The 27827-nt window shown below is 36.6% G+C and overlaps 3 protein-coding genes across 7 annotated transcripts in view; 2 read left to right on the top strand and 1 right to left on the bottom strand.

The window, feature by feature from the left end:
* stxbp4 (syntaxin binding protein 4) overlaps positions 1-1943 on the bottom strand; it is a 37295-nt gene extending 35352 nt beyond the window's left edge. For 2 of the 3 annotated variants that reach the window (XM_079850851.1, XM_079850852.1), the window contains exon 1: positions 1622-1851. In XM_079850851.1, coding sequence (XP_079706977.1) covers positions 1622-1677 — 56 coding nt within the window. In that variant the 5' untranslated portion in view covers positions 1678-1851. The other variant, XM_079850853.1, reaches the window with a different exon arrangement.
* A 4811-nt stretch (positions 1944-6754) lies between these two features.
* On the top strand, positions 6755-11213 carry cox11 (cytochrome c oxidase assembly homolog 11 (yeast)). Of its 3 annotated transcripts, none has more exons than XM_079850856.1 (5): positions 6755-6822; positions 7787-8151; positions 8232-8387; positions 8878-9003; positions 10294-11213. In XM_079850856.1, exons 2-5 carry the CDS (start codon positions 7834-7836, stop codon positions 10474-10476), a joined length of 783 nt encoding a protein of 260 aa, XP_079706982.1. In that variant the 5' UTR covers positions 6755-6822; positions 7787-7833; the 3' UTR covers positions 10477-11213. The 3 variants fall into 3 exon arrangements, with proteins under 3 accessions (XP_079706982.1, XP_079706980.1, XP_079706981.1); XM_079850854.1 differs by having other exon boundaries at positions 6767-6851; XM_079850855.1 differs by having other exon boundaries at positions 6789-6888.
* Positions 11214-11467: 254 nt separating this feature from the next.
* Positions 11468-27629, top strand: rab40b (RAB40B, member RAS oncogene family). Its single transcript, XM_079850693.1, has 6 exons — positions 11468-12324; positions 21488-21548; positions 22219-22279; positions 23086-23163; positions 23619-23841; positions 26566-27629. The coding sequence occupies exons 1-6, from the start codon at positions 12159-12161 to the stop codon at positions 26835-26837; spliced, it is 861 nt and encodes a 286-aa protein (XP_079706819.1). The 5' UTR covers positions 11468-12158; the 3' UTR covers positions 26838-27629.
* The last annotated feature ends 198 nt before the right edge of the window (positions 27630-27827 follow it).

Below are 27827 nucleotides of genomic sequence, written 5' to 3'. Positions count from 1 at the left end.
TTATACAGTACTAAATGGCAACAAACATATGTAGTAGCTAAAGACTAAGATGATGGTTCAACTCCAGGATTTGTAATCTCAGACTAAAATGCTGTTTTTGTTTTGTTGAGTTCATCTGCCGGTCAGCCAGGACTGAGCAGGATGACAAGGACAAACTCTTGTGCTTCCTACTAGTGATGTATTTAACCTGATTCCTATCCCCGCAATTAGTTTTCTTCGTTATCTCCGTTGCTGCACTGTAAACAGTGCACTTTAATCTCGATCACATTAAGAGCAACAAAGAGAATTAGAATTAAGTTCAGTGTAATGATGCTCTGTCCTTTACTGCAACAGGCAGGTCGTGGATACGGCGTGTTTACTTCCATCGGATCTGTATCAAAATGGTTATGCATGCTTTTGTCCTACACAAACTTCAAATACACAATTTTAAAGCATAATGGGAAATAAAAGGATTTGTCTTTAACGAGTCACCCTGAACAAACAGAGCTCAGATGTAGTGCGTGCGACTGTGTTACAAAAGATCCAGCATTAAACTGATCACTTAATTCTACCTAATCTGTTTTACCCTGCTCAAGCCATGTAAGGATATGCACTCAAGTGACTACAGCGAAAGCACGCAGACAGAGTGCATCCTATCTGTCTTGCTCTAACATTCCACTTCCTGCTGGTTCATCACCATAATGATGAACTTTAATTGTTCCTACTGTATGTGGGTCAATGACGTGACGGGTCATTTTTTTTGTCCAAAGGCCTTAATAATAATAAAAAAACAAATATATAACATCCAAAGTATGTAAGGTAGTACAACTTGAACTCTTTTACTGAATCCAAAAGCTTTTAATTATATTTTACTACATATAAAGGTATTTTAAAGATTTTGAAGTGTCAAAAGGTCATTCGGTAAAACCGATATAGTAAACATTTAAATGGAATAATATTGTTTTTAATAACTAAAGGAACTACAATAATACAAATATAAAGCAGATAAGGCTCTTTTTTTTACATTTCCCCTTTTCTCCTTTCCCTGTGCAATGTTTTACTTGAATATGTGTTTAGAGTAGTCCAATAAATGATTACATTTATGAGATCAGTGATAATTTTTTTAAATATTTCTTCTGTGGTACACACTATATACTATCTCAACATCAATGTCAAATCAAACGGAATGACTTTTTTGGTGACATTTTTTCCATCTTGTAAAAAAATGACAAAAAACAGTGTTAATTGATTGTACAAACCACAAAATCTTATTGTTAACACCTAGGTAAACTAAAAAAATGGTTTCAAATATAGTTATATCTCCATTCTATTTTTTTTACACTTTTAAAAACCTTATTCATCAATGACCCATGTACAGTAATTGCTGTCAGCATTGAAAGCAATTTTATATGCATTATTAGAGCAGCACAAATTAGTAAACAGAATATTAGGATATGCTGAAATGTTCCAATGCAAATGTAATACCCATGCCCATGTTTGAAACAGACAAACAAGCAGAAACATGAGGGTAACTACACAAGCACAGCAAATGAGGCTACAACAGAAAACAAACAAGCTTTAAAAGCATTAGTATTTGCTTAATCTCAAGTCACAGAAACAAGCGGATAATGGCATTTCCTACCAGTAGAGGAGTGATAGCCCGTCAAAGTGTTCCGCCTCCACTGGAAGCAGTGCCATTGCAGGTCCACGAGCAACTGATGATGTGTTGTAAAATTCTACGATATCACCGGGTTGGGGAGAACGGTGGTTCAAATCAGGTCAGTCTCGATGACCGAGAGACAGCAATCTACCCAGACAGTAACAGACAAACTCCTACCTATCCACTAATCTGTCCTGATACTCCACAGTCACATGGTTTGCCTCACCTCTCTCTGCGCTGTCACAGCTGATGATGATTCTGTCTCTCCCGAGGCAGGAAGGCTCAAAACTTGACGCCGGACTGTGATGTGGAACGAGGGGACGGGAGTCTGACAGCATGATTTCTGACGCGGGGACACTGAATGACAAGCACTGTGGAGTCTATGTAAAACTGAAAAGAAAAATAAGAAACAAATTAGATTTGTCCAAATACAATTTAAAAACGATATACTGTGGATATAAAAAGTCTACACACCCCTGTTAAAATACCAGGTTTTTGTGATTTTTGTGATTGTGACTTTTTTTTTTTTTTTTTTTTTGACCTACAGTATAATATGAACAATTCAATTGGAAAACAAACTGAAATCTTTGAGGGGGAAAAATGAAAAATAATAACCTTACAATGACCTGGTTGCATAAGTGTGCACACCCTCTTATAACTGGGGATGTGGCTGTGTGCAGAATTAACCAATCACATTCAAACTCATGTTAAACAGAAGTCATTACACACCTGCCATCATTTAAAGCGACTCTGATTAATCACAAATAAAGTTCAGCTGTTCTAGTAGGATTTTTCTGACATTTTCTTATGCATCTCAGAGCAAAAGCCATGGTCCGCAGAGAGGGATCTCATTGTTGAAAGATATCAGTCATGAGAAGGGTACAAAAGAATTTCCAAAGCATATACCATGGAACACAGTGAAGACAGTCATCATCAAGTGGAGAAAATACGGCACAACAGAGACATTACCAAGAACTGGACGTCCCTCCAAAATTGATGAAAAGATGAGAAGAAAACTGGTCAGGGAGGCTTCCAAGAGGCCTACAGCAACATTAAAGGAACTGCAGGAATTTCTGGCAAGTACTGGCTGTGTGCTACATGTGACAACAATCTCCCGTATTCTTCATATGAATGGGCTGTGGGGTAGGGTGGCAAGACGGAAGCCTTTTCTTACTAAGAAAAACATCCAAGCTCGGCTGAAGTTTGCAAAAACAAACATCAAGTCCCCCAAAAGCACGTGGGAAAATGTATTACGGTCTGATGAAACCAAGGTTGAACTTTTTGGCCACAATTCCAAAAGGTATGTTTGGCGCATAAACAACACTGCACATCACCCAAAGAACACCATACCCACGTGAAACATGGTGGTGGCAGCATCATGCTTTGGGGCTGTTTTTCTTCAGCTGGAACCGGGGCATTAGTCAGGGTGGAGGGAATTATGAACAGTTCCAAATACCAGGCAATTTTGGCACAAAACCTTCAGAATAACCATTAGAAAGATGAAGATGAAGAGGAAGTTCACCTTTCAGCACGACAACAACCCAAAGCACACATCCCAAATCCACAAAAGCATGGCTTCACCAGAAGAAGATTAACGTTTTGGAATGGCCCAGCCAAAGCCCAGACCTGAAACCAATTGAAGGTGATTTGAAGAGGGCTGTGCACTGAGTTGGAGCACTTTTGCAAAGAAGAGTGGGCAAATGTTGCCACGTCAATATGTGCCATGCTAATAGACTCCTACCCAAAAAGACTGAGTGCAGTAATAAAATCAAAAGGTGCTTCAACAAAGTATTAGTTTAAGTGTGAACCTGGCATTTTGTGTAGACTTTTTATATCCACTGTACATAAACATGATAAATAACGCAAACAGATATCCATAAAAACGTTGGGTCAGATTTACAAACAGTTTGCGCCAGCGCAAACCCTCTTTGTCGTTAAAAAACTATTGTCAGGATTTTCTAAAGACGAAAGTGAAAAGGCATGGACAGGGTTTGTAGGAGTTTCCCTTTCAGTTGAAAAATGTATGGGATTTAAATGAATTAAGCAAGGTGATTTACTAAGGTTTGCGCTCGTCAATTTACTAGTGTTTGCGTCATTAAAAAATGTATGGATGTAAAAAATAATAATAATCTTGCATCACATTTTAATAACTAAACTGAATTTTATTAGGTTTAGTGACAACATGTTACAATGTTTACATGGTACAATTTCTAGTAAGCTATGTTTTTTTATTATTGCTTGACACAAATTTCACGATTTCAGTTTAATTCAATTAAATTGAATTCAATTCTTGTGATTTGATTTAATATTGACTCATTTGGATAAATATTAGGTACACAAGATAGGTTTTAATTTTTCTCAAGAGAAAAAAAATCTCACCTAATGCTGTAAACATACAGAGAGCACTATCAGCTAGTATTATTTAAGGTTAAAAAATAACTCAAATTAAATATAATGCATTTATTATAATAACAACTTTATTTAATGATATAAGTAAAAGTATAAGAAATATGTAATATAGTACACATATTTAGCAAAATACTCTCTAGCTCTTTTTTTCCTAGCCAACTAATGTGCTATAGCCTATATTATGATCATTAAATGGCTTTCCTGAGGTAAATGTTATGTGACATAATTGTTCTCCAGCTGTTTTATTGACCCTTTCCGTGGTTGAAAAACACTGTTTGATCGATATTATATGAGGAATATACATTTCGGTAAGTTGTAGGCCTACTGTTTCTTTCAACAGTGTTCATTTGTGTTTATTTACTATAGAGATGATCGGTTCACTTGCCGCTAGGGATCTGTCACTCACGTCACATTTACAAGCGCCAAAACGATATTGTTTGAATTTCGTAATAAAATTGACAGAATCTGAGAGCTGAGATTTTTTTTTTTATATATATATATATCATAAGTAATGCTCTGTCTAGTCTGTCGGTCTCCGTGTCCTCTTTGCATCGCGATTTTTCTGTGCGTGAGAAAATGGATGTGTGGCGTGTGAAAAGTGTCAGTTGCGTGAGTCAGTGAATGGGTGAGAGTTGGCAGCTCTGCGGCGCTTGCACAGACTAGTCGAGAGATCGACTACTTCAACCACTAGTCGGCGCTGTCGGAGACAATCGACAACTCGAATGCCCATTAACCATATATTAATTCAAAATGGCAAACGTCACCAACAGACACCACACATCAGATGTGTGTAAGTATTTCATCAAGGATGACAAAAATATAGTAATTTGCCAACTCTGTAAGGAGCAGTTCACATATCGCGTCTAAAAACGCTCTCCTTCTTTCCCCTATGTTTTCTCCACAAGTGCTTGCGCTCCAATGGCGTCTGTCGTTGCTATGCAACCATGAACTGCGCTCTCCGTGTCGCTTCCATTATGAGCGTGCTTGCCGCATGCCTACATTTAAAATAAAAAAACTTGAGCGCACAAAAGACTTGATATGTGAACGGCCCCTAAAAGAGGACATTGCGTCTGAAATGAAAGGCAAAAATTTATTTTTCAACACCATTGCTGAGTACCAAAGATCTGTTTTCAAACCTATATGGCTGAATTAAACCAATATTTCCACTTGCCATTGTGCAGCATTTACTACAGTTGACCAAGTGGATCAGGTAGTCCGAGCTGGTGTGATTGGGTGGAGGCAGGGACTAATTTGCATATTCATGCATCCGCGTTTAAAGTCCCCGTGAACCGGAAGTTGCAAACGACTTTTCTCCAGTGTTATGACGTATTTCCAAGTGAAACGTAATATTGAACAGAGGGCAGGGTTTTACTTAGCGCTCCTCCTCTCCATCTCTGCTCATAGCAGACTAACGGTTTGAAGGGAGTGGTTAAGCGTTTTCAAACCAAGCCGTCAAACCTACGTCATCAGAAAAAGACGCCATTCCAGACCGGAAGTAACTTTTCAGATTTTGATTAAAGATTACCATGGTAAAAAAAAATTTTTTTTATATAGTTGCACGGATTAATTGTTCACCACAAGACTAGTAATATGCGCTAACAAAGTAAATAGGGTCAATTTTGATTTCATGGGGACTTTAATGAATGAAGTGAGGGTGTAGTGTAGTTATATTCAAGTCATTTTAAGGTATGAAGAATTTATTTTTACAGGGAAGAAAACGTTTAAATATATTATTGTGCTTATCAAAGATAGTTTTAAGGGATACATATTATTGACCACAGGCCCAGGGGGACTCTGGTTCTTTGAATGTCATTATAGGCGAAGTGAGGTTAAACATTGCCATTCAGCCAGTGACCAGGAGGAGGCGCTTTGTCACAGTCACAATATTGAGAGAGACCTTGCTGGCAGTGAAGACGTACAGTAGAGTGCAACTAGACCATTTTTTCCCTCAGAATTTTTTTTTACCCCTTGTGTCACTTAACTTATAACACAAATGAATCAGATTCAATCAAATTAGAAGTTCACAAATTCCAGCGTTACATTCATAAATTATCATCAATAAATGTTTTCTATACAGTGTTAGTCAATTACACAACATCCTCAAACACCAGCAGATCCTCAGGTGAAGCATAGGCTGTAAACAAAGTAAGACAAAATATTGAAAGTGTATTTTAAAACAAATGGATTTTTTATTCAACTATTTTTTTTTATTATTATTATTGCATCACGATCTAAACACAGTATAGTTTTCAATCCACGTTCAGGGATTTTGTGTAATATTAAAGCAAGACCAACCTAACAACCCCACCCCAAACGAAAAAACAAAAACAGGAATAATTTAACTTTTGCAGGTAGGATAATTATTAAAATTATGCATGACTTTTAAATGTACTGCTGTTTGTTATTATTGCACGAAAGGGACTAACTAGAGAATTACATAATTTCAGAAACATAATTTCTCTATCGTTTGTGCTCATTAGGCTACGTTTTTTTTTTTTTTTTACTTAAATAGCTGTCCATTGTGATGATATGATTGCACCTATTCAGACCGCAATACACATTTTGATAAGAGATTACGACAATTTTTGAACTTTTACCACAATTACCATGGACACTTAAAAGGGTTATTATAATATATGCAACATGTTTAATGTGATAATCACATTTTCACCAAGCAACAAGCAAATACAATAGGCCTACCTCAATCTGGAACCCACCGGAACTTTAGCAGTAGCGGCCTGTACCCGGGGAACTTTAAACTGTTGCACCAATAGGTTAGCGTTTTGTAACATGTTTTTGAAGGGTGAGTAATATGCACATACCTTCATCATTTAAATCAGGTAATGCTTCAGCATCTTCTGCTTAAAATACGCGTTAAAAGCCGTTTTAATTACATATTTAGTCACGCGATCATTATATACATACACAGAAATGGGAAAGGCTTGATAACCGGCTTAACAGAATGAATCTTAGCATGCTACATTCTTTAAAGTTGTAGTACTGTAACAGGACTATCTATTCTGTGTTATTGTTTGGTTATCGGTTTAAAGTGTCTTATAATTTAAGAAAAATACTTAATTGTTGTTTAGATTGACTATACATCTTAATGATTGTAAATTAGCGTAGTAGCAAATAAAAGGCTTAAGTTATACTGTAAGTTGTTTCATAATTTCTTTATGCTGTAAGTGTGTTTTCATATACACTATCGTTCAAAAGTTTGCTGTTGGTTTCTCACCAAGGCTGCATTTTAGTATTGTGAAATATTACAATTTAAAATTATATTTTAATATTAAATATAAAATATATTTTAATGTATTTTGAAATGGCTGAATTTTCAACATCATTAACAGTTTCTTTTCAAGAAACTTTTATTATGATTATCAATGTTGAAAACAGTTGTGCTAAACCATAATATGTTTTTCAGGATACTTTAATGAATAGAAATAAAAAATAAACAGGATTCATATGAAAAACCAATATACAAGTCCTCTGTCACTTTTGTTAAATGAAATGAATTCTTGCTTCTTGCTGAATTAAAGTATTATTTTCTTAATGATTCCAAACTTTGAATGATAGATGGACTTATGTACTTGTAAAAATATATAAGTTAAATTTTTAATGTGTGATCATTTTCATTAATAAACCATTTATTCACATCTATGTGCAATACGCCTTTATTTGAGTTATGAAATGACTGACTCATTTAGTAATCATATCTGTCCTTGTCTTATGTTTTAGGTGAACCAAACCTGTCTTGAGGGGACTCCACTAGTAATTCTAGGATTATGCTATTACCGTTACTTCTTCGTGGGTGCACTGCAAAGCACTATATACAGCAAGCACTTTCTAACACTCGGTTATGCGTTAATTGCTGCAACGTCAGAGGACTAGCCACATCCAGCGTCCAGCTCTTCCTCAGGAGAACACCACAGCGATCCCTCAACCAGTCACGAGGAGCTAAAACTCACAAGAGGAAACATCAGAGCCAGGAAGATGACTGGAAGAAAAGGAACAAGACCGTCCTGACGTACATTGCGGCCGCCGGAGTGGGAATGATTGGCATGTCATATGCTGCTGTTCCTCTCTACAGACTGTACTGTCAGGTCAGTATTAGATTGATAATCTCAAAGCCATTTTTGGTGGATTTATAGTATTACAATAACATGTTCCTCTCTTGCTTCAGGCAGCAGGACTGGGAGGCACAGCAGTAGCTGGACATGACGCAGAGCAAGTGGAGACTATGAAGCCAGTTAGGGAGCGTATTATTAAAGTGACCTTTAATGCAGACACGCACGCCAGCATGCAATGGAACTTCCGTCCACAGCAATCAGAGATTTACGTAAGATTATAATCTTTTTATTCAGTTTTAAAATGTACACATCAATTTTATTATATGCAACAAACATTTATGTGTATAATACAAAAAACAACAAATATATAATGACAAAGCAAAAAACTGATTTGTGATAACTTTGCAAATTTATAAATAAATAAAAAACAACATGTTTTGCAATTTGCAAAGTTGACAGATGTTTTTTGCTTGGTTATTATAGTGTATGGAGTGTAGATTGATGTGATAAAAGTAATTTAAAGTAATTTAAGACAGCAACATAACAAAATGCGAAAAAAAATAAAGGGGTTTGAATACTTGTGCAAGGCACTGTATAGGTAGATAGATAGATTGATCTGCCTCCCAGTACTAAATATTTGAAAATATGGGAATGAATATTTCAGGAATGCATTTTCATGTGGGAATTCCATAAACAACATGTTTTTCATATAATCTCTCTGAAGATGGAGACTACCAAGATGTTTGATCTTTTTCCCAGGTCGTACCAGGGGAAACTGCGCTGGCTTTTTATAAGGCACGGAATCCCACAGGCAAACCAGTGATAGGCATTTCAACCTACAATGTTGTACCTTTTGAGGCTGGACAATATTTTAATAAGATACAGGTAAATATGTGATGCATTTAAATGAATCCATACTAACATTACTATTATAATCTGTTCATTTATGTTACAATTTATTTGTTAAAGTTGACATCCGTAATGGACATATCATGCTAAATCCACTTTTTTAGCCCTTAAATGCATTTTGTTGTATATTTGGAGTGTTTAGAAGTACAGAAAAGTTGAAATTATTCTCTTCAGGTGCTTCGTTGATATCTTTATATTCTGTTTTGGCTTTATTTTTTTAACCTGTTCCGATTTTTCTGTTATCTATGACGTTTTGTGAACTATTACGTCACAGTATTTGCAGCGGAACTGCCAAATAAGGACATTGACTTCCAGCCAAACACTTCGAGCAATCCGCCATTTTTATTTCTCGCTGCAATTTTGTAGTCCAAGCTAAAAGATGCAGAAGTTACGAGAGGGTAAGTTAAAATGTTCGGTTGTTGGATGTAGTAACCCACACGCTTCATTACACCGTCTAATGTAGATGAACTGCCGCGCTTGTGACAGGGCGTATGTTTAACTGAAAGAACGAGCAGAGAGAGAGAGAGACCCGGTCGCGCGCACGCACTCTCTCTCTCTTCGGACGGAGCCAGGCGAAAGTGTAAACAAGACACCGTCTCCAAACTAGACGCTGTCTTGCTCTCTCTCCCTCGCACATATTAATCAAAATAAATCGACACGGTGGTAAAAGGTCGGAAGACCAAAGTTTCATGTGTAAATACAGTAACACACCATTGCGATACATCCAAATGAAGACGTTGTTCTGCAGGTTCGTCGTCTTCATTTTCATCTCGCTCCGGCTCCGACTCTGGCTCGAACATGTAAGGCTGGCTGGACAAGTCTTCCGTTGTTGACATTTTGTTAATAACGTGTGAATAAAAAGTTTCTGTGCCGCTAGATAATCGTATCTCTGCTATCAAACTACAAAAATGGCCGAACGGGGTGGAGTTGAACCGAGTGTCACCTCTACAACCTGGAGAGGGGGCGGGGTATGAAGTGTCTCAATTGTATTTAAAGAGACCGCACCAAAACGAGTTGCTCTCAGACGCACATCAGAAAAGGGGTAGAAAAGGGGCCTGTGGAGCTATAATAATGAGGAATTCAGACCCAAGCATTGCAGTTCCGCTTTATATAGACTACAAATGTATGATTTATATGTAAAAAAGAACGATTTAAAAGCATGATATGTCTCCTTTAATCCGTATGCAGAAATGCCATCATGTGTTACCTTCTTAGCTCACTGAATAGTGTGCTAAATTCTAATACACTGCTTTGTTTTTCCGTCAGTGTTTCTGTTTCGAGGAACAGAGGTTAAACCCACATGAGGAGGTAGACATGCCTGTATTCTTCTACATTGATCCAGAGTTTGATGAAGACCCCAGGATGGCACGAGTTGACAATATTATACTCTCATACACCTTTTTTGAAGCCAAGGAAGGACAGCGGTTACCAATCCCTGGTTATGGCTAATTATGCATTATTCAGAGACTTTTAATCAGAATTATCTTCAGGAGATTGTGTTCTGTAATCATTTTGATAATGATTACTACATGTGATAATGTCTGATGACTGAATAGTCTGAATCAAATGGTTATATCAAAAATTTAAGAGTGATCAAAGCTGAGCATTTTTCCGTGAATTTTATTAAGACAATAAAATATAAGCTCTTATTTTTGCACAGGCTACAACCCGTTGATATCAAACCACTAAACTATATGCAACATTTGTGAATTTGTGTCAATATAGTCTTTAGGACGCTAGAGGGCAGCAATTGTGCATGTTTATTTTAGTGTGTGCATGTTTATTTTATTTTGCGCACATGATTCAAAACTTAATTGCATTGGAGTGAATGTTGGAATAATTAATATTACAGGGCATGTAACGTTGCAGCACAAAAAAATTAGTCTATAGATTTTTTGGATATCATACAGCTGTAACAGATGCATGCCATGTTATATAATGCATGTGCTCTCATTGGAGCCCCAGTGAACAATATTGAGCAAGAACACTATGCTGAAACATCTTTTACATAAGCAGATTCAAGTCACAAAATGAGATAATAGTTGATGCAGGGGGTCCATAGAGAGGATATATGAAACATAAAAAAGACATATTTTCATTTCTATTTTTCGAAATATTTTTCTGTAAATGTAGTCATGATAGTGGATGTATTATAATAGTGTTAGATAAAGTGAAATATGTTAGTATTTTTGGCTGGAGTGTTTGTAAAGGCTGAAAACCTGATGCAAAATACTATCATGGTAAAATATATATATAAAAGAACTAACACGCATTAATGGATTCGATAGCCTTTTATTCTCACACTTAAATATAGTAATAAAGTAGTGCGATTTTAGAAGAAGAGATAAACTACAATAACCTGTCTAGAAACTACAATAATATTACGTCATTAAAGCACTACGTAATTCTTCGTGCCCCGGAAAACAACAAACCCGAGCACGCGCTTGGAGCGCGCTGGAGCGCTGACGCAGAATCAGCTGAGCCACCGTCCGCGCGACAAAACCTAAATGGATGAATTTACGGGGGCTGATCTGCCATCAGCGCTTATAGGATCAAAACAGCAGATTGGCCACACCCTCTCCAACACAAAATGGGCGTTTACGGGATTTAATGGACGCGCGTATTGTCCAATAAACGAGGAGAACTGCCCTAGCAACTCCACACAGGAACCAATCAAGGAAAATCTAAGGATGAACTTACATTTTTCTGTTTAGGGAGGCTGATAGAAGAGATGGATCGTGCCAGAGAGCTCAATGGACTAGGTTTGCTTGAAATACAAAGATAAAAAACATTAGGAGTGATTTATTAAGATTAACATTTATTTTACATGTATAAACATCTAATTTAAGAAGAGTCACTTGCCTTATGTTACTATACTGTAAACATATCAGGGTCTTTATTTACCTACAAATGTGACGCAACAGCATCAGTGGATCCACAACCAGAATCTTTGAACAATAGGACAGCTTTAGCGATGTACTGGATATGACATTTTAAACAAAGAAAAGACTAGTGAAGAAAACGCAGGGTTTTTTTTTGTTTTTGTTTTTTAAACGGCTATATTGTTCAGTTCTGGTGGCTTGAGGAATTGAACAGAAGTCCATCAAGGGACAGTTACATGATGCACCAGAATGGGTCATCGGGCTGATGTGAAGATGAACCACAGGAGCAGCCCAGCAAAAGCTTATGATTTCCTCCTGAAATTCCTGCTTGTTGGAGATAGTGATGTGGGGAAAGGGGAAATACTGGCCAGTCTGCAGGATGGATCCAGTGAATCACCCTATGGATACAATATGGGTAAGTTATGATCCTTGTATTGTACAAATGAGACTAAAGTTGGACAGTCTATGCATTTTCAGGTGAATCTATTATCATGGATTCATTGGATTGTAGGTTTTTCAGCATTTTTATCATGTATCATGATGTTCAGACTACTTGCAAAAAAGCATGCCAAGCATCATGATGACTACATCAATACAGTTGTAAACTGTGTTTTGTCACGATAAATCTTGTCAATACAGACAATTTATTAAAAATATATAAAAAGCGATTGTCCACTGAAGTACATTTATTTAAAATGTTTCATTTATTATTACAGTAAATATGCCACATATTTTAAACATATAGATCACATTTCTCTTCTAGCCCCGGCTTGCCCAGCTCTTATTTGCAGCTCAGTAGTTTGTAATGAGTTTCTCCCTGTTTTGGAAAACTCTTCCCAGGGGACAAAATCAACTGTAGTGAACTCCCCGCCCCTTTGGGATTTCACAGCTAAATAACATATTTTCATGCGTCTTGTCTAAAAGACCATCAAAATTCTTTATGTGACAGAAGCAAGTGGCTGGTATCACATAACTAAAAAATCACAACATCTTTTGGCCTACATGTAATGACTTGTATATCACTTATTAACTAAGTACCAATCAGCTCTCAGTGTGACTCCTTAAGGTCTGTTAATTCTTAGTAATTTCTATTTCTTCAGAATGCTATCACAGGTTTTGTTGTTATTTCACCATGCATGCTTGAACAGGAGGAACAATATGGTCCATGCGCACAATTTTCATTGTAACAGCATTTGGTCAAAGTCCTAGGTCTGATGAACATTTTGAGTCTCATTTTAACAGCTTAGATTACACTGGAGTGATTTAGCGAGTAAATTGACAGCCAATCAACGGGGGGTTGCCAGGTCTGAACAACTAAACCAGCCCAATTGCTGATATAGCAGAACCTGATTTCACCAAGTGCAACATGTAACAACATTCCAATCAAGCAATCAGAATTGAGAGACAAGTTTACAGTTTATGTCAAGATTAGGCTTATAACCAGGGTTAGGTGCTTCTACATCAGTGTTATTCACCTATCATTTCCCTGTTTTTAAGGATACCATAACCATATAACTTATGGTTAGGATTACATTTTCGGACTGAAATGTTGTTCCAGGATCAACAAAATATGTTGACCCAGGAAAACGTCTAACTCAGCAAAATCAGGATGTGCGGGGGTACCAGTTTCCCAGTATAAACCATGTTCCAGGGGTTACAAATCGCGCTTCAGGGGGGACTACAAAAACAACCCGCGGCAACAGTGTTAAACTAGCCCAGTACCGCAGGAAAACTGTGGACTTGGCAACACTGGCCAACCTGTTCATTCTAGGGTCAGAGGCTGACTGAGGTCTGGGTGGCTTGCACAGTTGTGTACTCATTTATCCAAGCAGCTGAGGATGCAGTGCCAGCCACTTTTAGAAGAGGGACAACAGGTTATAGAAGGAACAAAAAAATAAATCTTTAGAACAAGAGCCCTTAAATAGTCTTTGAATCGCTGGACTGGACTATTACTACATATTCCTAATGTCGACATGAATTGCCATTCGCAACCCATTTTACCTCTGTAACGTGACTTTCCGAGCATGCAGGACTTTTGTGGATTGTGAAAAGCTGACTTTCTAAACCAAAATGAACATCTTAAGTGATGTCAACAAATAAGCATTTTGATGAATCATTACAAAAATAAGGTGCATTGATTACTAAATCATAATAAGATCAGAAATGTGCATTAAGAAAGTAAATAGGGTTGAGTTTTCATGTTGACTTTAAACTCTTCTCTGGTTGCTCATTTCTAGCTCAACAGTGATGAAAATTTAATACCCCACCGCAGGCTTGTGAAATTGACTTCATACTACATTCATTTACATACTCTCTTGAAAAAATATTGCCCCCGTTGGGCCAGTAAACAGCCCTGCCAGGATGCTAATACTTAGAAAACAGATCCCAAGACATTGGGTATGCAAGCAATTATTAGACTACCACTGGAGCTTTTTAGGTTGCTTACCAGATTCGGAGCACTTTCTACATCCTGTTCTACCATATTCTATAACTTTTGTATTTATTTTGCATCATAACCTTGAGAGCAACTCACACAATTCCTTATAAGTGCATACATGTACATGGTCGATAAACTGCATTATGATTCGACAGGGAAAGCTCTTGCCTAATACTCTTGCCAGCAGAAGTCTCTGTTGAAATTTCTGTTTACAGAGATTATTACCACTGGCCAACACTGTGCTCTGTGACTGCTGAGCGAAATGCGGCTGAGGGGAATAAGGATGCAGCCAGGCTTTGCTGGCGAATGTGGCGATAAAGGAGTGGAACATTCTGATGTTTATCTAAACACTTGCATGAACCTCTCAAGCCATTTGTTTGTTTGAACGATGAAAATGGAGCAGTGACTTCTTGGTTTTAAAGAAACAATGACAGTTGAAGCTTTGCAGCTGTTCTTCACTAAGAGAGAAATCAGTTCTGCGTCACTGAAACATTTATCTCACCGTCTTATAAATAACGAACAGGCTGATGTCTTGCTCAATGTGTTTTAGGTTATGTAATGTCTGTGGAGCTTAATCAGGGTAGACGGCATATTTGATTTTGCACAAATGAAAATGAGGCTGTGAGGGGTAGAAGAACAGTCTATTCTGTATGTTGTATTGTCTTAGATCACATCTAATTTTAAATGATCACTAAATATGTTTTTAGTTTATGTTGCATTACCTTCTTGGATTTATACTGACACCTTGCAGCATCACACAAAAGCGACTCTTGCAATTATGGGTGCCATATTGTTTATTGGCCAGCATTAGGTTTTTGTAATTCATTGGTATTGGTCAATATTTTGGTATTGAATGTTTATTTTTGCATGCTCATTTAGATTACCTTTGCCGTCATCCAACATTCACTTACTTTTATAGGCTATTTCAAAACACTAATAACACTGTTATAATCTTTAGCAAATCTGAAAAGGTACATTGATTTTCCATACTGTATATTAAACTGCTGTGATGCCTAAATTCATTTATAGCATTGACTGAGTTTTTAGTATTTTATTTTTAATTGATAAAAAATAGTATAGAATTTTAAATAACAACTAGTGCTGTCAAATTGATTAATCGTGATTAATCACATCTAACTTAAAAGTATGTGTTGACATAAAATATGTGTGTGTATATTATTAATGTTATATATATCATATATTTGGCTCTCTCTGTGTGTGTGTGTGTGTGTCTATGTACATACGTACATATGTTCATAATATGTATATACAGTGTCAATCAATAATTAATTTTATATATGTGTAAATATATATGTGTGTGTAATATATATATATATATATATATATATATATATATATATATATATATATATATAAAATAGTATATACACACACACACACACACACATATTATGTAAACACAAACTTATGTTAGATGCAATTAATCGATTTGACAGCACTTATGCCTATATGATACTGATATGACTCAAGTGTTTATCTCATTTATCTCTATGAAATTTTTTGTGAACATATGTGAAATTTGTCAGTTTTTGACATCAAATGTACTGTTGTTTTACTGAGTGCACCTTTAAATATGGTGTCTACCCTGACTAAGGCCTATAGGAGTTTAATTAAGCTGTTTTAAATTCTGGCTGATCTGTTTGATGTTATTTTCAGGTCAACCAAAATCTCCACAGGCCACAAAGCAGCTTGAAGTATATTTGGTTTGTGTATAATTTCATGACTTTAAATTTCATGGGGATGGATCAGTAAGTGTTAGCATAACTGTTTCTCTCTAAGCTCTAGATTTTGAACACCATTATCCACGGAGGCTTCATCCTCATCCACTGACTCCCGTTGATCCGGCGTATGTGTCATCCCGTCAGAAAAGGTCTATGGCTCGCTGCTGGTTGTTGTGAGGAGAGGTGCAGAGCAGGGTAATTGCGCGGGGAGACAGAAAGAGTTAGTGTGAAAAAAATCTGTCAGGATGAATCAGAGCTTGCCCACACAAACAGGAAGACTGCATCCTACAGGCACACATTTTTATAAAGAAAAAAAAAAAATAGTACAAGCTGGTGTTATACAATATTTGTCTAACTGCATCACGTTGAATTAAATAATTCACAATAAGCCTTTTATCAAAAACTTGATAAAAGATTTATTTAGTGGTGGAAAATATGATGTAATCATGTTTATTTGATGACATTTTTTTACTTTAGTATGAAGAATCATCTAATTATCTTAAGAATTTATTGCTCAACTTTTAAAGAAATAAATGCTTTTATTCAGTAAGGACACATTAAGTTGATCAAAAGTGACTGTGAAGACTTACATTTTAACATAAACACATTATATTTTAAATAAATGCTGTTATTTTTAACTTTCAACATTGTTAATAATAATAATACATGTCTCTTGAGCACCAAATCAGCATATAAGATTGATTTCTGAAGGATCCTGTGACACTGAAGACACTTTCTAATTATAATTAGAAATTCAGCTTTGCCATCACAGGAATAAATTAGATTTTAAAATATATTAAAATAGATTTTTTTCAAATTGTGATAATATTTCACAATATTATTTTTACTGTATTTTTCATCACATAAATGCAACATTCGTTAGCATATGAGACGTCTTTTAAAAATATTTATAAAATCTCACCAACCCCATATTTTAAATGATATAGTGAACGTTTCTCTGACATAATCAAAACCCAGTTGACAGATATTATTGAAGCATATTAATAATAGCCTGTTGTATATGGAAGTAAAATAATGTCAAATGTTTTTGAAACAAAAAGCCTGTTGAATTGCACAAATACACTTGCATTGCTGTTAAATGAGTTTTATGAATGAATGGCTTGTTCTAAACTGTTGCTGGTCTTCGTCAACAACACGCGCTTTTGCACCTCCTGCTGGTGAGGTAGACTAACAGCAGATGGAGAGTATGCTCGGTAATCTACTGCTTTTCCTGCAGTTCCTTTGAATTTACTGTCGAATTTGAACCACTGAATTTGTGGAAGCGAATTTGCAAAGCGAAATAAAATGGACCGAAAATTGCCTGTCGAATATTATAGGTAGTATTTTTAAACAGTTTGAATATTTAGGAAGTGAAATATGAAAGGTGAATATGGATTATTGAATTTTTAATAATGAAAATGTGTTTGAAATGTTTTTAATTGAAATATTCACAGCTTAAATATTAAACCTTGTTGAATTTCAGCCCATAAAAATGCAAGCCCTAAAAATACAATGCATTAAAATGCAAGCATGGTTAATGCAATGCCTTTTTTTTCCCAAGTAGTGCAATTCAACATGCTTTTTGTTTCAAAAACATTTGACATTATTTTACTTCCATAGTTGTATCACAATTAAATAAACCTTTGCATTTATTAAATATTATAGATGTAGTCCTTGTGACTCCAAACAGAACTAATGCATCATTTTTCATGAAGGACTTGATACCTGATACTTTATTTTTAATGTACAGAACATGAGGGTTACACCTCACCATTTTGATATGCTGCAACTCCCTAAGAGTGACCTCACAGTTCACAGGGTGACTTGGGATTGTGTTTGGTTCACTTGATTCCATTCTTTAGTGACAGCCATGGTGTTTTTAAATCGTCTTTCTGTCACCTTAATGGAATCTCCCAGTTGTTCCATGTATATTTTCACAGTGTTGGATTTCTTTCTCATCGCAGTGGAATGTGTGATAAGCTCTGAAATTCCCTATAGGAGAAAAAGCGTTCAGAATGCCAGTGTGTATGTGTGTGGAACCTGGAACCCCCATGGAGGTGACACTAAAAGCTTTCCAATCTCAGCCCAGGCATCCTCAAGTGTTATGTTCATAACAACAGACATCACTTAATCATAGTTGCTGTCATCCAAATTCATGATCAAAAGAGGGACATTGTAACTGAAATCGGTGAAGACTAAAAATGCAATCTTTATTTGAACATAATATTCAAACTCTCAGTGGACCACTCTACAGCTGTTCTCACCACTTGCTTTTCCCATTTGCAGTTATTAGATTATTAGTAGTGTTTGCTAGGGCATTATTATCACTCATACTTTCGCTCATACTAGGAATTTGAACAAACCCCTGCTTTGTTTTATAACCCATCCTGCACTGTTTATGTTACAAACCTGAATGATACCTCAAATTGCGCAGCTTGTTTAAGAGAGATGCTTTTACTTTACTACGCATTCAGGCTTATAAAGTTTGGCAGGGACAATATGTAAGGACCAGAATATCAATTAGATGGGATCTTAATGGGATCTTTTAACTTGGACAACTAAACTGCCCAGAACCCTTTAACTGCCGCTAAAAACCATTAATAAGAAATTATTTATTGTTTAGCAGCACCCTGGCAACCAGTCAATGAATTAGCATCATGACAGTAGGTACTACACTTATTTTGATAGTGAAGTGTCCATCGAATATGCACTTTAGAATCTTGGCAGAAGTATAGTTATCTGTACTTTAGGGGTGTGCAACATCACGATTTTTGATCGTGGACGATTAAAATGTCTCCAGATCTGCTTTTGAAGAAATATCGTAGTATCGTGCTACATTGCATTCTATCAGTTGCAGTCCTGGCGCCTCCATCCCAACATACTGTACAATGCGATTCACATAACATGTTAACACAGAGGTTGAGTTACACTAATGGGATACTGCAATTCACAAAAGTTCATTATTTGCATGTGTTTTGAACCATGGCGGTTAAACATTTCAATCGCGTGCTGATGCGCTGTTCTAACATGGGCTTTTCTGAGCACATACACCCGAAGCGCACAGGCACCTAAAAGCCTGTCAAAAAGGGCCTGGTTACTGGACTTATTAACTGTCTTATTGGTTTAATACTGTCAAATACACACAAGGTTTACTTAAACACAGTTGATTATGTCTAAAGTGAAAGCAAATATTTGAGAGAAAATCGAGTGCATGTCATATTCTTGTATATTAGATGCGTGCCGGTCTTAAAGCGACAGTAGCCTAATAGTAAACATGCTGCCGCTTGTCCGGGATAGTTCCCCCAAAATGACAATGATGTCCTTATTTACTCACTCTAAATAGTAAACATGCTGCCGCTTGTCTGGGATAGTTCCCCCAAAAATGACAATGATGTCCTTATTTACTCACTCTAATGTTGTTCCAAACCTGTATTAATTTCTTTCTTGCCGGTGTCTGTGCCAGTGGCCATGTCCGTGCCGGTGTGTTAGTGTCGGTGCCGGTGTCCTTGCCGGTGTCCGAGGTGGTGTCCGTGGCGGTGCCCGTGCCTGTGCCGGTGTCCATACCGGTGTCCGTGCTGGTTTCCATGCCGGTGTCCATGCTGGTGTGTCCTTGCCGTTGTTTGTGTGTCGGTGCCGGTGTCTGTGCCCATGCCGGGGTCCATGCCTGTGCCCATGCTGGTGCCGGTGTCTGTGCCAGTGGCCATGTCCGTGCCGGTGTCCCAATAAAATGTCATTACTTGATTTTTAATAATAGCCTACCAATTTTAATCCAATTTAAAGAAATTCAGGTAGCCAATTATATTAACTTATTTTGCCAGTGTTACTTTGTTTCTATTTTGGCAGTTTTTGTTCAGACTTTTTTGTCATTGAAGGAAGTCTTTTATGTATCAAGGTCGTATTTATAATAAAATACTGTAAAACAGTAATATTCTGAAATATTATTACAATTTAAAAAATAGCTGTTTTCACACAACTACCTGGCTCACAACTAAGTTATGAGGTTCCTGCTGATATCTTTCAAGACCTGGGGACTGTTGCATACATATAGCCATCATGTTAAGACTGTGTCTTAGTATGACCAACTAGCAGTTAGTTAGGGGTAATCAGTCTTACCTTTCGGTATCAAATTAGATCAATCTGGGTTTTTATGTATCTGACTTGAAAAAGTTATGAACAGGCTTAAAGAAAGGAATTTGATGACTACAAGCAACACTATCTTAGCAGTTTATACAACCTGTCATGCAATGTTTATGTAATGTGTTGGACATTAAACTTAAAAAAATTCCTGTGTTCTACAACTTCCTGTGTTCAATTAACTTTGAATATTATCACTTGATACTCTTAAGATTATAATAGATGCAACTAAGTTGATGTTACCATGAACATAAATTAGCATATAAAAGGTTCAAAGTGGGCTTAAGCCTGGTTTATACTCGCCGCATCCTCATGAGTGTGAAGGTGTGTGTGCGACAAAAATAACATCTTTGAAAAACATTGGAAAAAAATTACGTCAACCCCATTTTGTGTGGCGGTGTGCATGGCATTTTTTGTAATTTTGCATCTAAACCGGCACCCAGTTTGCGCTTGTCTAAATGAATTGCTTACATTTATAAAACAAGCCTACATTAGTAGAAATAAGTCTTTATAATGAAAATTAAGGTCCATGTTTAATAAAAATGTTCATTAAATGAAATTAGAAAATATTTAAGAGACTGTTGTTTAATTTAGTTTTATACATATGTTCTCATATCCATACATTTTGTTCTAATGTCACAAGTAATAATCTCAAGGTTTGCTGGGTTTTAAACAATTCTTTGGTTCTGGGTTTGGTGAAGCGTAATAAAAACAAACATTGTCACTTGTGTACCTTCTCACCACTGCTTCCTGATGGTTTAGAGGACGATTCCTCCGAGTCGCCCCCTGTCATTTCAAAGACTAGTACAACAGTGAGCGCGTCAAGTATAAACGCCTCGCTTGTTTGGAGAGGTGCGAGTGCAGTCAGCGGAGGCTCGCAGTACGGAGCCAGGCGAAAGGATATAAACAAGGCTTTACTTCTCCCCCTGTCTAATCAGTTAGCCATGCCTGTCTTTTGTGATGCCTGAAGATTAATCAGATTAAGTTAGGGGTCATATCTTCATTGTGATTGGTTGATCAGGACCCAATCAGTGAGCAGAAATTACTTTTATTATTAAAAAAAAAGATTGGTTTAAACCAAATACCATGTGGTGTCCATTCCAATGGACACAGGGTCTGATGGGGTTCATTTGCTTTGCTTTGTGCAGGAAACCTGTTCGAAAACTGTCACTTTTGCGATTACACAAGTGACTTGGTGATGCAAGTGCTGCATAAATTACACACTTCACCTTTAAGTAATTTTGTTATTTCTTTTTCACTTGTAGGCATTGACTACAAGACAACTACCATACTCCTCGATGGACGCAGAGTCAAGCTCCAGCTTTGGTGAGTAGCTTTATATCACAGTTACTTTTTCTGGTAAACCGTAAACCCATGACTGCAGCACCTGACAGCTCCTTGAAATACATGTTCAACTTTTAAGATTCAGCTTGACTTCTTCCTGTTATCTTCTTGAACTCAAACCGAGCATGAAGAGAGATTCAAGTTTCCATCACGCCTGTGTACTCTCAATGAGGTCCTTTTGGTTTCCAAAATATGAAGTGAACATGCCAAACGTCTGGCTATGTTAATTACAGCGCTCCTCAATAAACTTCCAGTGAAAAATTCAGCCAAGTCAATCCCACTAGCCATGCCTAGAAGTTGTTTATATATTCTGGCACATTTCAAGAGAACTGAGATTTTTGCAAGAATCAGGAATGAATTATTGATAATCTGGCCTTGATAGACGAAGCATTTTAGAGCGAAGTGTTTGTGATACTCCAGTCCTACCCACTGGAACATGACTGGCACATCTTGGTGCTGCGCTCAGCCCTGGATGGTGAATGATTCATTTCACTGCTCCTACTCAAAGTCTGCTGCCCTGGCACCAACCACAGAAAGCTCCTCGTGTCACCAGGCAGAGGGAAAGACAATAGCTACAGACGTATTGAAGAACAGAAGTAAGATGAATGTGCTCTTTGTGATGCGGACCCTCTGTGTTGTGTTGTTTTTGCAGGGACACCTCAGGACAAGGCAGATTCTGCACCATATTCCGCTCATATTCCAGAGGAGCACAGGTATAACAGCAAAAAAAGGATAAAAACACTTAGGAAAAATTGTAAATACAAAATTAACAGTTATTTACAATATTTTAATTGTAAATAAATTAAATAAATAAAAAAACTCATAATTAAAATGTAAATAATAATAAAAAATTTATATTTGAAATAATTTATATATAATTGAAAAAATATTCTGTTCATAATTATTATTTTTTTAAATGTAAAATAGTGGGAAATAATTTCATCAGTCTCCATTTTTTGAGTTTGTGAGTATCTGTTTTAAATGTACACTTTTAAATTATTTCATTAATAATTATTCATTTAAAAATGTAATGATTTAAAATAAATGTACAATTCCATAGACAAATAGACTTTAGGAAATGGGCTGTTGAATATCTCTGAAATCCCAGTGTTCCCAGACAGTTGTTAAACGCCACACCCAAAGATCAGCAGTTCCTGTTGAAAGTGTGGTATGCTATAAATCGGAGTGGACTGGTATTGTTGACATGACATTTCCTTGTTCTGGCAAACACAGATATCCTAATAACAGCAACTCTTGGAGCAATGCCACAATCTTTATTGACATTACATCATAAACTTCTTTGCCAACAATTTTAGTCACATACAATATGAGATGATAAATAGTACCACCTCCAGTACCACATTCGTTTCCTTATCTGAGATGAGGATGAATGTGTTATTTAATTCAAACTCAAAAACTTAGCAAAAATTTAAAAAAAATCTTACATTTTGAATTGAGAATGCATTTAAGTTTAATAAACTGTATGTTATCTATAACTAACACAATTTGTTTCTCACAGGGTGTTATCCTTGTATATGACATCACAAACCGGTGGTCTTTTGATGGCATCGACAGATGGATTAAAGAGATTGATGAGGTAAAATCAGATCTATCAGATCAGAAATCTACTATAGTATTTAGAGTAATAAGCTTGTTAAACCTGATGTGCATTATGGGTATAAACAGACATGAGGTCATGCTAGTGGTTTTGGAATTACATTGAAGATCTGAATAAAACATAAGCTAATCATCTTGAGAAGGTGGTAAGATAGATGTGCATCTCCATAAATCAGGAAATGTGCTGTTTTATGCAACTCGGTTATGATTATAATTGTTGCAATTATAAATGATAATAAGAGGCTTTGTAACTAATCTGTGTCGATAGCAGGGGTCTGATGATGCGCACTGCGTACACTGGCTGTGCGAGTTGTTTCAAAATTGCTTTATTAATAAAGCGATTGTCTTGACATAAATATAAAACACATCAGGAAACCAGTAATGTCTTGAAGAGATAGTTTATTACCATTGATGTACTGTTTTATTTTTACCCAGCATGCACCAGGTGTTCCCAAGATCCTGGTGGGAAACAGGCTTCACCTGGCCTATAAGCGGCAGGTGACGACTGAGCACGCCCAGGCCTTTGCAGAGCGATTAGGCGTCACATTCTTCGAAGTCAGCCCTCTCTGTAACTTTAACATTACTGAGTCCTTCACTGAGCTGGCCCGAATTGTGCTCATGAGGCATGGTATGGAGCGACTTTGGAGACCCAATAAAGGTAACAAGCCTCTATTGTCAGGATTCATACAAACAAAATAGGTCATGTGTTTATTATAGGGTTTTCGTTTACATTCAGACATATATGATATGGTCATTATTCAACTGTGTCTCAGAAATTCACTTTTGTCACTATATGACATTTGTTTTATGTAAATTTTTCACTGTTAAGTCCTGGTGCATGCTAAAAAGGACATCTCAGGATTTATATATATATTGTATCGAAAATGCCTTGTTGATGCTAGAGGTCAGAGGAGAATGGGCCGACTGATTCAAGCTGATAGAAGAGCAACTTTGACTGAAATAACCACTCGTTACAACCGAGGTATGCAGCAAAGCATTTGTGAAGCCACAACACGCACAACCTTGAGGCGGAGGCGCTACAACAGCAGAAGACCCCACCGGGTACCACTCATCTCCACTACAAATAGGAAAAAGAGGCTACAATTTGCACGAGCTCACCAAAATTGGACAGTTGAAGACTGGAAAAATGTTGCCTGGTCTGATGAGTCTCGATTTCTGTTGAGACATTCAGATGGTAGAGTCAGAATTTGGCGTAAACAGAATGAGAACATGGATCCATCATGCCTTGTTACCACTGTGCAGGCTGGTGGTGGTGGTGTAATGGTGCGGGGGATGTTTTCTTGGCACATTTTAGGCCCCTTAGTGCCAATTGGGCATCGTTTAAATGCCACGGCCTACCTGAGCATTGTTTCTGACCATGTCCATCCCTTTATGACCACCATGTACCCATCCTCTGATGGCTACTTCCAGCAGGATAATGCACCATGTCACAAAGCTCGAATCATTTCAAATTGGTTTCTTGAACATGACAATGAGTTCACTGTACTAAAATGGCCCCCACAGTCACCAGATCTCAACCCAATAGAGCATCTTTGGGATGTGGTGGAACGGGAGCTTCGTGCCCTGGATGTGCATCCCACAAATCTCCATCAACTGCAAGATGCTATCCTATCAATATGGGCCAACATTTCTAAAGAATGCTTTCAGCACCTTGTTGAATCAATGCCACGTAGAATTAAGGCAGTTCTGAAGGTCAAACACAGTATTAGTATGGTGTTCCTAATAATCCTTTAGGTGAGTGTGTATATATATATATATATATATATATATATATATAGATGTTTGGCATGTCAACTTCCTGTCTTTTGTTTTTCAAAATAGTTGATATCACACTTACAAAATATGGAAAGTGGAACAATATTTTGTAATTATCAGATGTATTTAATAGTTTTCAAACTGTCTTTTGGGAAATAGAAATTTCAGTGAGTTTACAACACAGAGTATTATTTTCCTTTACAAGAAAGACATTATTATTTTTTATGTCCTCTGTAGGAGGCATCAGGACTTTTTATATTTTGGGGAGTCTCTACAGGTGTATAGGTTAAAAAGACGTTGTTAGCGTTCTCAATATTGTTCTCATTATTACAGTATGTTTTTACATTACAAGTTAGCCCCAAAACACGTTGTTAAACACTGTACAGTATAAGATTGGAGTACCATTGTTTGCGTGTTTGCACATATTGTGTAATAAACCAGGAAGTAAAAATAATTTAAACAAATCATTCACTATCATAGTATCATACTTAACATAGTTGAGAAACTAAGTGAAATGATCTATTCATATATGTTTAGTGGAAGTTTAGTACAGAAATACAACAACACAAATTTAAATACTGATGATTTGTGAATGAAAAACAGTTGTATGCCTGCTAGTGTCTTGTCTTCTTAGGAGTTCTGATGTCTGATACAGGAAATATTATATTATATTATATTATATTATATTATATTATATTACAATATTAAAATTCAATTAAAATGTTATATTTCTATTGCCAAAAAAAGTAAAAAATTGTAGTAAAAATGTCAGTTACAATTACATAAACGTAAGTAATTAATTCATATAAAATAGACAAAAGACAGATACATCTCTACAATAGTCAATGGTACAATACCATCTCTGTTGTCTCACTGCACTTCCATCAACATCTCCGTATGACTCATTATGTTGCTGAGGTTGGAAATGTTCTCTCAGGGAATTAAACAAGCTTCACCATAAATGCTTTTGACATGAGATGATGCATTAAGGAACGCTGTCAGACCTTTTAGTCCTGCCTTTTCTGAGAATGACCACATAAACAACAGCCATACATGTTGTTTTTTTTTTTTTTTTTTTTTTTCTCAGACCAATGCTGCAATTATGTATAGGCCAAATGAACGCTTAAGAAACCTGAAGTATGTAAAGCTTTGAGACTTTATACCGCTCACAGCGAGTCACCCAGTGCTCAAATATCAATGTAACGGCATGCCGCCCCCACAGCACATTTCTCTTAATAATCATAGCTTTGCTTTATGCTAAAAAAAAAAAGCTTGTAGGAACAAGATCAAGCAATATGAAAACATTTACTGAATAAAAGCATCATATGTTTATTTTGACTGGAGATTATTTAAAGGCCAAGGAATATGATAAAACAGCTTCTTGTTTCCATTGCATGACTTCATCCTTGTAAGACAAATAAACTGTTTTAAATCATATGATGATAGATAGCTTGCTAATCTACATATGAATTTTGAATTTGAGCAGGATTTTATTAGAAAAAATCAAAGATTTATCCTTCAGCCTTGCATTTTTCTATGCCTGTAAACTGAGGATGTTTTTCTGGTCCTTTGCTTTAATCAAAACCTGTTGTTTTCTTTTGTCCAGTGTTGAGTCTGCAGGACCTGTGCTGTCGTTCTATCGTTTCCTGCACTCCAGTGCACCTTGTGGACAAACTTCCACTTCCTGTTGCCTTAAAGAGCCATCTGAAGTCCTTCTCTATGGCCAACGGCCTCAACGCCAGGATGATGCATGGACGTTCTTACTCGGTCATAGCCAGCAGCGCTAAAAAAAGGAACGGAACCAAAAAATCCAAAATCATCTATCCGCCACTGAGCCCATCCCAGAACTGCGCACGGACGAGCTGCAAGATTTCATAGATCAATGCAGTTGCTGTACTTACAATACACACTCACAATGCAATTTAAACAAGGAGCTAGTGTTCAAAGCCACCACAGTCTTACAATAAATAAGAACGAGATAGAGAACTGTGGCTCGTGAAGTCTTTGATTTATTAGGTGTTTGACCAAACTTGTTCACAATGTTGGTTTGTTTGAAACACAACACATCCTCCTGGCTATATCTAACTGGGATTGCCAGAGAGAAGTACAAGAGAAGATCTGTTTCTAAGTGTTGCCAAGCCTTTATAATGCTCTGCATTGTTTAAATAAATGTACAAGTTCTTCTGTCTTGTAAATGTATTGATGGTACTGCATTTTCCCGTGGAGGACTCTTTTTGCTACTGAACTTGGACCAAGCCAGCAGGAGAAACAGACAGCTTTCCTGTTTTGTGATCACTTTCTAAATGGACTTTACTGATAAGTAATACCAGCTTATTTTTTTTCTTTAATACTTTATTCAGACACTTTTCAGGGGCTATGAGAGAAAAGTCAAGGTTGAGACACAGCTCTTTGTATTGTGTATATAATTTCTTTAGTTTGATACTACATTGTTAGAATTCTTAATTATTGTGATACACTTGATCTGTTACCAATATTGTTATTAAACAATACGTTTATATGGGAAACACACCAAAGACGTGGGAGATTCATATGTGGCTTCATTTGTCACGTTGAAAACAATGCTAATATTTCAGATTTAAACTGCAAGCAAACAGAATTTCTAACATGCTGTTACATCGGGTTTTAAATAAAGATCAGTGATAAAATCAAGAGGTCATGTTGTCTTTTATCAACCATGTCCACTAGAGGGCAATGTTTGTTTTCTTTTAGGTGGTCTTGTCTCCAACTGGGTTTGCTAGTGCTATGATTTATACTTGTGGACGAGAGTGGAATTGGTGAAAAGAAAATTAATGATTTTTCCAAAATAAACGACACATTTAATTACTGAGGTTGAATTTGGGGAAGGAA

The sequence above is a fragment of the Squalius cephalus genome (assembly GCF_949319135.1).
Source record: "Squalius cephalus genome assembly, chromosome: 19".
NCBI lineage: Eukaryota > Metazoa > Chordata > Actinopteri > Cypriniformes > Leuciscidae > Squalius > Squalius cephalus.
The sequence above is the reverse complement of the archived record's forward strand: the minus strand, read 5'-3'. Positions and strand labels throughout refer to the sequence as shown.

Excerpts from the sequence above, each read along its gene's own strand:
- rab40b (XM_079850693.1), top strand. The coding sequence starts at position 12,159 with ATGGGTCATCGGGCTGATGTGAAGATGAACCACAGGAGCAGCCCAGCA. Across the intron at positions 22,280-23,085 it reads CATATTCCAGAGGAGCACAG|GGTGTTATCCTTGTATATGA; the intron begins GTATAACAGCAA and ends TGTTTCTCACAG. Across the intron at positions 23,842-26,565 it reads ACTTTGGAGACCCAATAAAG|TGTTGAGTCTGCAGGACCTG; the intron begins GTAACAAGCCTC and ends TCTTTTGTCCAG.
- cox11 (XM_079850856.1), top strand. The coding sequence starts at position 7,834 with ATGCTATTACCGTTACTTCTTCGTGGGTGCACTGCAAAGCACTATATA. Across the intron at positions 8,388-8,877 it reads CACAGCAATCAGAGATTTAC|GTCGTACCAGGGGAAACTGC; the intron begins GTAAGATTATAA and ends TCTTTTTCCCAG. Across the intron at positions 9,004-10,293 it reads AATATTTTAATAAGATACAG|TGTTTCTGTTTCGAGGAACA; the intron begins GTAAATATGTGA and ends TTTTTCCGTCAG.